Raw genomic sequence first — 12110 nt, 5'->3', positions numbered from 1 at the left:
ATCATAATGAACAACCAGTTAGAACTAAAGAACACAGTTACCGAAATAAAGAACTCACTTAAAGGAATTAACAGCAGGTTAGATGAAGCAGAGGATCGAATCAGCAACTTAGAAAACAAGTTAGCAGAGATCACCCAAACAGAACAACAGAAAGAAAAAAGAACAGAAAACAAAGAAGATGGTTTAAGAGACCTCTGGGATAACATCAAGTGCAACAACATGAGCATCATAGGAATACCAGAAGGTGAAGAGAGGAAGCAAGGGATTGAGAACATATTTGAAGTAATAATATCCGAAAACTTCCCTAACCTGATGAAGGAAACCAACATACAAGCCCAGGAAGTGCAGAGAGTTCCAACCAGGATAAACCCAAACAGGTCCACACCAAGACACATTATACTTAAAATGGCAAAGGTTAAAGACAAAGAGAGAATCCTAAAAGCAGCAAGAGAAAGACAGAGGGTTACATACAAGGGAACTCCCATAAGACTATCAAATGACTTTTCTATAGAAACACTGAAGGCCAGGAGGGAGTGGCATGAGATACTCAAAGTGATGCAAAACAAAGGCCTACAACCTAGATTGCTTTATCCAGCAAGGCTATAATTTAAAGTTGATGGAGAGATAAAGAGCTTCCCAGAAAAGAATAAGCTAAAGGAATTTATTACCACCAAGCCAGCATTGCAAGAAATACTAAAAGGACTTCTGTAAGTAAAAGAAAGATGAAAACAATCTAACTACAAATTTAAAACTGGCAATAACTGTGTACCTATCAATAATCACTTTAAATGTAAACTGATTAAATGCTCCAATCAAGAGACATAGGGTGGCTGAGTGGATAAGAAAGCAAGACCCTTGTATATGCTGTATACAAGAGACTCACCTCAGATCAAAAGACACACACAGGCTGAAAGTGAAGGGTTGGAGTAAGATATTTCATGCAAATGGAAATGAGAAAACAGCTGGAGTTGCAATACGTATATCTGACAAAATAGACTTTAAAATGAAGAACATATTAAAAGACAACGATGGGCACTATATAATAATAAAGGGATCGATCCGACAAGAGGACATAACCTTAGTAAACATGTATGCGCCCAACATAGGAGCACCTAAATATATAAAACAGATATTGACTAACATAAAGACAGAGATCAACAGTAACACTATCATAGTAGGGGACTTCAACACACATCTGACAACAAAGGAGAGGTCTTCCAGACAGAAAATCAATATGGAAACAACAGCCTTAAATGATACATTGGACCACTTGGATTTAATCGATATTTTCAGAGCATTTCACCCCAATGCTGCAAAACACACGTTCTTCTCAAGAGCACATGGAACATTTTCCAAGATAGACCACATGTTAGGCCACAAAACAAGTCTTGATAAATTTAAGAAAATTGAAATCATACCAATTGCCTTCTCTGACCACAGTGCTATGAAACTAGAAATGAACTACAGGAAAAAAACTGGAAGACACACCAATTCATTGAGGCTGAATAACATGTTACTAAATAATGAATGGGTCAAGCAGGAGACCAAGGAACAAATCAAAAGATATCTTGAGACAAATGAAAATGAAAACACGATGACCCAAAATCTATGGGATGCCACGAAAGCAGTCCTAAGAGGGAAATTCATAGCATTGCAGGCCTACCTAAAGAAACAAGAAACATCACTAATCAACAGTTTATCTTCACACTTAAGGGATCTGGAAAAAGAACAGCAAAATAAGCCCAAAGGGAGTACAAAGAAGGAGATAATAAAGATCAGAGTGGAAATAAATGAAATAAAACCAGAAAAACAATACAAAAGATCAATGAATCCAAGAGTAGGTTCTTAGAGAAGATAAAAAAAATTGACAAACCTTTAGCCAGACTCATTAAAAAAAAAGAGAGAGAGGACCCAAATTAATAAAATCAGAAATGAAAGAGGAGAAGTGACAACAGACACCGCAGAGATACAAAAAATTTTAAGAAATTACTATGAGCAACTATATGCCAACAAATTTGACAATCTGGAAGAAATAGACAATTTTCTAGAGGCGTGCAACCTTCCAAGGCTAACTCTAGAAGAAACAGAAAACCTGAGTAGACTGATTATCACCAGGGAAATTGAATCAGTAATCAACAATCTCCCAACAAACAAAAGCCCTGGATCAGATGGCTTTACAGGTGAATTTTACAAAACGTTCAAAAAACAATTATCACCTATTCTTCTCAAGCTCTTCCAAAAAATCCATAAGGAGGGAAGACTCCCAAACACTTTTTATGAAGCTACTATCACCCTGATCCCAAAATCAGACAACGACACCACAAAAAAAGAAAACTTCAGGCCGATATTGCTAATGAACATAGATGCAAAAATCCTCAGCAAAATATTAGTGAACAGAATTCAGCAATACATTAAAAAGACCATACACCATGATCAAGTGGGATTCATCACTGGTATGCAAGGGTGTTTCAACATCCGCAAATCAATTAATATGATACACCACATTAATAAAATGAAAAATAAAAATCACATGATCATATCAATAGATGCAGAAAAAGCATTTGATAAAATCCAGCAGCAATTTATGATAAAAACCGTTAAGGAAGTGGGAATAGAGGGATCATATCTCAACATAATAAAAGCCATATATGATAAACCCACAGCTAACATCATACTCAATGGGGGAAAGCTAAAACCATTCCCCTTAAGATCAGGAACAAGGCAAGGTTGCCCACTTTCTCCACTTCTATTCAACATAGTGCTGGAAGTTCTAGCCACAGCAATCAGACGAGAAAAAGAAATAAAAGGCATCCAAGTCGGTAAGGAGGAAGTAAAATTGTCATTATATGCAGATGATATGATACTATATATAGAGAACCTTAAAGACTCCACCAAGAAACTATTAGAGCTGATAGATGAATTTAGTAAAGTAGCAGGATACAAAATTAATATTCAGAAATCAGTTGCATTTGTATATACCAATAATAAAACATCAGAAGTAGAAATTTAAAAAGCACACCCATTTATAATTGCTCCAAAGACTATAAAATACCTGGGAATAAATTTAACCAAAGAAGTAAAAGATCTGTACTCAGAAAATTATAAGACACTGAAGAAAGAAATGAAAGAAGATACAAATAGATAGAAACGCATTCCATGTTCATGGATAGGAAGAATTAATATAGTTAAAATGTCCATACTGCCTAAGGCAATATACATATTCAACGCAATTCCTATCAAACTACCAATGATGTTTTTCACAGAAATAGAACATATAATCCTAAAATGTATATGGCACCATAAAAGACCCCGGATAGCCTCAGCAATCTTGAGAAATAAGAACAAAGTGGGAGGTATAACAATACCTGACATCAAATTATACTACAAGGCTACAGTAATCAAAACAGCATGGTACTGGCATAGAAACAGACACATAGATCAATGGAACAGAATAGAGAGTCCAGAAATAAATCCATGCCTATATGGCCATTTAATCTATGACAATGGAAGCAAGAATGTACGGTGGGGTAAAGACAGTCTATTCAATAAATGGTGCTGGGAAACCTGGACAGACACATGCAAAAAAATGAAGCTGGACCTCCTCCTTACAGCATATACAAAAATAAATTCAAAATGGCTTAAAGACTTAAATATAAGATCTGAAATCATAAAATTCCTAGAAGAAAATATAGGAAGAAACTTCACAGACATTACCCAGAGTAAGATTTTTACTGATATATCCCCTCACGCGAGGGAAGTAAGAGAAAAAATAAACATATGGGATTACATCAAGCTAAAAAGTTTTTTCACAGCAAAGGAAACCATCAATAAAACAAAAAGGGATCCTACTGAATGGGAAAAGATATTTGCCAATGATATATCTGATAAGGGGTTACTATCACAAATTTATAAAAATCCCATTCAACTCCACTCCAAAAAACCAAACAACCCAATTAAAAAATGGGCAGAGGACATGAAGAGACATTTTTCTAAAAAGGACATACAGATGGCAAACAGACATATGAAGAAATGCTCAACCTCACTAACCATCTGAGAAATGCAAATAAAAACCACAATGAGATACCACCTCACCCCAGTCAAAATGGCTATCATCAATAAATCAACAAACAACAAGTGCTGGCGCGGATGTGGAGAAAAGGGAAGGCTTGAGCACTGTGTTGGTGGGAATGCAGATTGGTGCAGCCATTATGGAAAACAGTATGGAGGTATCTCAAAAGTCTGAAAATGGAACTACCTTATGATCCAGCAATCCCACTTCTAGGTGTCTATCCGGAGAAATCTAAAACTTCAATTCAAAAACCTTTATACACGCCTATGTTTATTGCAGCACTATACACAATAGCCAAGACATGGAAACAACCGAAATGCCCATCCGTAGATGACCGGATTAAGAAACAGTGGTACATTTATACAATGGAGTATTACGCAGCCATAAAGAAGAAAGAAAACTTACCATTTGCAACAACATGGATGGACCTAGAGAACATTATGTTAAGTGAAATAAGTCAGACAGAGAAAGACAAATACCATATGATCTCACTTATATGTGGAATCTAAAGAAAAGAATAAGTAAATGAACTAATCAGAAACAGTTTTGGAGACATAGAGGACAAACTGAGGGTTGTTAGATGTGCGGGGGGGAGGTGGGGATAAGGGGGAAGGTGAGGGGATTAGGAAACAGTTGGTAACCACAAGATTGCCACGGGGTTTTGAAAATTAATTTGGGGAACATAATCAACAATGTAAAGATTTTGTAGGGTATCTGATAGACACGTGTCCCATTTGGGAGACCACCTCAGGGGTGATGTAGATGCCTGATCTCTGCACTGTACACCTGAAGCTGAACAATAATGAATGCCAACTGTAATTTTATATATATATAAAAGAAGCGGAGTACAGCATTAGGAATAGAGATAGTGGAAATGTAATGGCTGTGTGCGATGTCAGAGGGATAGCGGATGGGGGGAGGGGGGTTCACACAATGTTAGGGATATAAATGATAAAAGTCTAAGTATTGCTTTGTCTTGTGCACCTGAAACTAATAAGATTAAAAAAAAATCTCAAGAACAAACAAACAAACAAAAAAAGAAGTGCTACTGACATCTAGTAGCAGGTGAAGGCTAGGGAGGCTGAACATCCTACAGCACACAAGACAGCTTCCACAGCAAAAAGTTATCTGGCCCTAAATGTCAATAGTGTCAAGACTGAGAAATTCTACGTTAGACAAAACCTTTAAAGTCAGGTTGTGAAGAGACAAGAAAGAGGATGGCAGCTTTTTACAGAGGAAGAATCAAATGTTTTCTTAGAGAAGAGATGAGCATCAGAGGGGAAGAAGAAAGTAGGGGGGCGAGAGAAAGAGAAAATAAAGGACAGTTGGTCAAGTAACGTTTGATGGAGAGATTAGAAAGTATATTCCAAAGAACAATTGAGGGATAAACGTTGGACCACAGAAGGGATTTTCACAACTCCCTTTCCCCTTTGGAGATAGAAACGAATACAAGAACAGGCAGAACTATGGACATTGAGGGAGGATTCGGGAAATTTATGGCTGAGAAGTAAGATACTAAGTTATCATGGGGGAGGTGAAGAATGTAAAAGATGATAAATAGGACAGACTTTTAAGGAGGATAGTAGAATTTGGAGCAGTAAAAGGTTGGGATTACAAAAGAGAGCAAAAGAGAGATGTGTAAGTAATTCTTAAGCAGCAATAAAGAACAAGTTGAGTTTTGAAATTATGAATTTGTAAGGGAGCCAACTTACATTTGATATTCTCAGACAACACTCAGCAACCCAAGAACAGTATCAGAGAAAACAAATGTTTTTGGGTTGCCAGGATACAGGACTTCCGAGAAAGATACATTCACCAGAGGAAAATTCTAGTTAGCAAGTGGTTAAATATGTTTTTGGAATGATTGTTCTCACCACAAGTCATGTTTTACATGTAGTTGTATATTTCCAAATACCTGGGCTCTTAAAAGATGGTTGATTAATTTAAAATAATCCTGTGTGGTAAGAAATAATATCTCTTGCTAATTAATCTTCAACAATAGTTTTAATTCCTTTTTTTTCTTTTTGTATCTGCATAGATGCTAAATAAATCAGGGATAATTGAAAAAAAAAAGGTAAGGGCTTAAGAAATGCAAATTGGTAGTCACAAAATAGTCACAGAGATGTAAAGTACAGCACAGGGAATACAGTCAATAATATGGTAATAACTATGTACAGTGCCAGGTGGGTACTAGTCAGGAGGATCACTTCTTAAATTATATAAATGTCTAACCACTAAAGTTTTTATGGGGTATAAATGTTTATACCCCTAAAGTTAACTTAATATAAAATAATATTGAATGTCAACTGTAAATGAAAAATTAAAAAAGGAGGGAAGGTGAAGGGTAATAAGCGGTCCAAATTTCCAGGTATAAAGCAAATAAGTCATGGGGATGTACCGTACAGCATTAGTATATTGTGATAGCATAGTATGGTGTCCGATGGTTGACGGACTTACCATGGTGATCACTTCTTTAGGTATATAATCACTATTGTGTATATCTGAAACTCATATAATATTGTGTTAGCTACATTTTAAATAAAAATCTAGAAAAAGAGAAAGAAGGACCCAGTAATCCCATCTCTGAGTATTTATCTGAAGAAACCCAAAACACTACTTCGAAGCAACGTATGTGCATCCATTGGTTCATTAGAGCGTTATTGACAATACTCAAGAAATGGAGGCAACCTGGGTGTCTATCAATGATGAATGGATAAAGAACAGGTGGTACATATATACGATGGAATATTACTCAGCTATAAACAAAAATGAAATCTTGCCATCTCCAACTACATGGATGGACCTAGAGGGTATTATGCCGAGTGGAGTAAGTCAGACAGAGAAAGACAAATGCCATATGATTTCACTTATATGTGGAATCTAAAGAACAAAATAAATGAACAAACAAAACAGAAACAAACAGATACAGAGAACAATTTGAGGGTTGGCAGATGAGAAGGAGGTTGGGAGAATGAATGGAGAAGGGAAGGGATTAAGAAGTACAAATTGGCAGTTACAAAATAGTTATGGGGAAGTAATGCACAGCGTAGGGAATATAGTCATTAATACTATAATATTTATGTATGCCATCAGATGTGTACTAGATTTATTGGGGTGATCACTTCATAAGTTATGCAAATGTCTAATCACTATGTTGTACACCTGAAACTAATGTAATACTGTATGTCAACTGTAATTGAAAAATAAAAACAATGAAGTTTGACTCTTCTAGTGTTACACTTTTAAAGGATAAAATATTTTCTAGAATGCATTGAAAGAGTAATTGTACCCTAATTACAATATCTTCTCTTCCTAGAGAGTAAAATATTTCCCTTTTAAATGAGAAAAGCAAATTTTAAGCTCAGCACAGCAAGAATTATCCAATAAATAGGAAGTAATTTTTGCTATTGCCTTGTGCATTTTCGTCTTTACACAAATGTTCTAAATGCACATGTAGAAGTTTTATACATAGAAATAATGAAAATAAATGTTATTTTAAAACTTAACTGATCTGCAGTTTCAGTACTTACGATTTATAGGCTAGGAGAGGGAGAAGTTGAGTACAAAAGGCTGGTAAATTTGGTAGTAATTTAAAAATAAGGTCCATTTGTATAAACCTGACAGTATACCACAAACCATTATTTTCTTAAATATGGAGGAGAAAGATGTCTAATCTTAGTAAGTATTCAATCATAATAAAATGTATCTCTTAACCAAGGAACCATTATATTGGAAATTCCTCAGATTAAAATAGGTTTTCTAGCTCCTTTCCATTTCTCCAGAGTGCTTTGTATACATGTACACAAACACAGCATACAGCTCATTTGTCATTAACATAAGACAGAGATTAGAACACTTTATTTTACTTTTATCATTAAAAAAGTTGTGTCATGATCAAATTTTGGCACATGTATGAGTAAATACGTTATAGAAATGCTCTTCAAAAAATTACTGTTAAGCCATTTTCATTTTAACAACATTTATTACAAATCACATTTTATAAACACTACATAAATTACATACATAAGCTGGACATAAATATACAGAAGCGAAAACAGTACTAAAAACAGAAGCAGTACTATCAACATAAAAGAAATAAGCTAATATAATGTTTACACATGTATAACTTAATAAAATTACTAATTTTTCATGAATTCAAAAGCTATTCAGAAATGAAATGTAGTATACTATAAGTACTATCAAAGTTTAGAATTATAGAAACAAGAACCATAGCACTACTTATTTTTAAAAAATCTTTTCAAACTTTAGGAAGACAAATGACTGTCCTTAAAGACAAATTAAACTTGGGTACAAGCTCTTGTCTAACTGAAGAATATAAAATTTTAGGCTTTGGTTAATAGATACTAAATTTAGTGGAAAATTTTAAATTAACATCTCCCTTATATGTTATATTCCTGAGTTTTTGCAAAAATACCATAGATAAAATAAAGAACTCAATTTACAGCTTTGCATAACATTGTATTACATTTTTGAAAAACAAAAAGTACTGTGATTATTTTAAGTGTGACTAATGGGGTTTAATAATGTAATCATGACTACAAGGAACATATTTAATTTAGCTTAACTATGGGGAAAATTAATGCCCCCTGACCACTATTTGCAAAGCTCATTTGTAAATTATGATCAAAATTATATTAAACCTGTCACCAATTTTTATTTGCATCTTATTAAATCATTTTGATTTAAAGGAGTGGTTGATTGTGTAGTATAGAATGCTCTCAGAAAAAGATTGAAATGATGCAATGCTAATTGTTAACACTAGGCCAGGCACAGGGTAGATGGTCAATATTATTAATTTAAAGTGAAAAGTCTTTTAATGTATTATTTCTGGACATCAACACACAATTCAATGTAGTAGTTATAAATTAATCTGAAAATATCCAAAAAACAGTTTAAACATGAAAATATATTTTTAGTAACAATCATAAGAGGAATTTTTACAAGTGGCTATTTTCAGTCTTAGTTTTACCAAAATAGAATTAAATTTAATGTTCTTTTTAAAAATAGACTATGAAAACTAATGTCCTATTAGCTGCTATGTGCAATGTAGATGGTAGGTTCAGTCGCTTCTCACTAGATCAACCTCTCCACATCTTCTAAACGGATTACTTCCAATTACAACAAACCCTTTAGAACAGAGCTTTCCCTGGAGACTGCACCTGGGACTTGGGTTCAAGAATGTGGACTTTTATTAAACAAGTAGCTGTCCCCTGCCTCCTGGTAAATTACTATGCTAGGTTGATTTAGAAAATAATGCTTTAAAGCAACCAAAATAACGTTATTATGCTTGAACATTACTTGATATGCGTGGCATATATAATGAAAATCAAATTTATCTAGCTTTTTAATTTGCATATCACAAGGTTTTGTTCTAATTCTCCTAATAGCCCACAAGTGCTGATAAAACAATAATCACTTTTTTGAAAACTGCTAGTGATTGGGCTTCTTATAGTTTTAGTGTTACATATACCTTTTCTTACCAGGAAGCAGAAGAGTCAGCTAGCAGTTGTATTAAAAAAGTAAACAGGGTGGAAATTATTCAAATAATTATACTACTCATAAAGTAGTCTTTAAACAGCTATACCAACATCAGTTAGTAGAGTTACTTGCAAAACTGGTTATCAAATGCTGAGTAATTTAAAAAATTCAATTTACAAAGTATTATGTCAACTCTGTGTACAAAATCTCATTTGCCATATTATGCAACTAGGAAGCAATTCTTTAACTGGATATATACATGAAAAAAATGTGCAAAGGTTCATTCTAATTATCAACTGGTAACACATCCATCTAAATTAAAAAATAAACAATGGAACATATTCTCAAACAAATATCATGGAGCACTGAGGAAAGTTTAAATTATTAAAGATTTGAAAGAATATTTAATTAGGATTAAAATCATGAACTGTTAGCCACTTCCATTTTCTAATAACAGTATCATATGCAGGGAATCAAAACTGTAAGCTTATAGAAGTGGGTTAAATAGTTGTAAAGCTGATTAGAACTACTTAATTTAAAATGAACTATTTTGAACCTCAAGTAAATGATGCAATATTCAACAATTTATTTGGAAATCAACTTTAATAATTTTAGCCTTAGTAAAAGCCATTGCTAATACACAAATTGAAAAGGGCTCAATACCAAGTCCTTGGTTCCACAATGCACTTTATATTCCCATCTGTATATCAGCAAAGTTGTAGAAGCTGTCTACATCTGCAGATGCTGTCTCCTTGTTTTCTGATATAAACATCTATTTTAAATATAAAAGAAATGAAAAAATAAATACCAGTAATTCCAAAATTCCAAAGCCCATGTTCTCCACAGAACAAAGTCATAAGCTTGCTATTTAAAAGAAATTCAAGTACATCATTTATCATATTTAATCTGTAGATTTTCTATAGAATCCATGCAATATAGTTTCAATAGCTATAATGTAAATTGAGCTCTTTTAAAAGCACTTATGATATAATTAAGGTCTTTGGTTTCATAATACTTTAATTGTATTTTATTACACTTAGAATTTTACTTTTTAAAATATATGACAGTCAATATTATGAAAGCTACTGAATAGTTTCTTCTAATTTTTAATAACGATCTCAGTAGGCTGAGAAGCAAAACTTAAGATTATCTTTTTTAAAGCTGCTAGAGATATATTACTAATTTAAAATGAACTAGTTTGTAAACAACAATAAAGCTGTATTCAATAGAACCCTTCAAAAATAGCATTTACAAAGTCAGCCAGGAAATAGAGACCTGAGTTCTATTCCAGCTTTATCATAAACTAGCTTTATGATGCTGAAAATTTAGTAAACCTCTCTGGGCTCAGTTCCCACACCTGTAAAATAATAAAGTTGGATTAGATAATCTTTAACTAATTCCCTCTAAAAACTCCAAATCACACAACCATTTCCTCCGTTTCCTTTTCTATTCAATCTGATTATATTTGCTCTCTACCTTAGTAGTGTGTGATAAAATGAGACAAAAGACAAAGTACTTTAAATTATGCAAATTCAAGGAGCCATAAGCCAAATCAGACTATAAAACCAAAATTTTCCTGAATCAGACTATAAAACCAAAAATTTCCTGAGATATTTATCAAAAAATAATCATATATATATGTATATATATACACACACACACACGCACGTACACACACACACACATACTCTCATTTAATCCTCTTATATTTTTGGCTTTAAAGTAATAAGTTATTTAAGTCTGAAATTCTTAAATAACAGCAACCTCATCAACTTATCTAGAAAATACCTACATGTAATTATTTCCAGATACAACTAAAGTTCAATTTTTGAGGAAGCATTACTGAACCAAATAAAAATGAACACTGGGCAATGGGATCATCCATCTAAAGTATATAATCTTAGAAATACGATGCTCCTCAACTTACAATGGGGTTACATCCCAATAAACCCATCATAAGTGGAAAATATCGTATAAGTTGAAACTGCATTCAATATATCTAACCTACCGAACTCATAGCTTAGTTTAGCCTACCTTAAACATGCTCAGGCGCTTACATTAGCTACAGGTGGGCAAAATCATCCAACACAACGAATACACTGCAGAGTGTCAGTTGTTTACCCTCGTGATTGTGTGGCTGACTGGGAGCGGCAGCTTGCTGCCACTGCGGCCCAGCATCACGAGAGAGTATGATACCACCTATCGCTACAAGTACAGTTTCTACCGAATGCCTATCACTTAAAGTCAAAAACTCTTAAGTCAAACAAACAAACTTAACCCTTAAGTAAAACCATTGTAAGTTAGGGACCATCTGTATAACTTTTTTCAATATATCACTATTTTAAAAAAGGAAGTACTTGAAGAAACATTTAATGAGAATTTTTACTTTAGAAACGTATGTATCGTTGAAGATTTTTAATAAGTAGATTCTTATTTTGTAAACTTTTAAGCAATTAAAATTTTACTTTAGCAAGGAAAAACCAAAGCTTAGCTCCCAATTATTTATCATAGGTCCTAAAAATCATGATCTGCTTTTCTTTTT

General features: G+C 33.6%; 1 protein-coding gene across 1 annotated transcript in view; it reads right to left on the bottom strand.

Moving 5' to 3' along the window:
- Positions 1-8031: 8031 nt before the first annotated feature.
- The window catches only part of RP2 (RP2 activator of ARL3 GTPase), a 34248-nt gene continuing 30169 nt past the window's right edge, over positions 8032-12110 (bottom strand). Inside the window, exon 5 of the mRNA XM_019716709.3 lies at positions 8032-10340. Coding sequence (XP_019572268.3) covers positions 10257-10340 — 84 coding nt within the window. The 3' untranslated portion in view covers positions 8032-10256. The remainder of the gene's footprint in view (positions 10341-12110) is intronic.

This window comes from Rhinolophus sinicus, chromosome 18 (assembly GCF_057876585.1).
Source record: "Rhinolophus sinicus isolate RSI-liver-muscle chromosome 18, RSI-T2T, whole genome shotgun sequence".
In the NCBI taxonomy this organism is placed as follows: Eukaryota; Metazoa; Chordata; class Mammalia; order Chiroptera; family Rhinolophidae; genus Rhinolophus; species Rhinolophus sinicus.
This window is presented reverse-complemented; position numbering and strand designations above follow the sequence as displayed.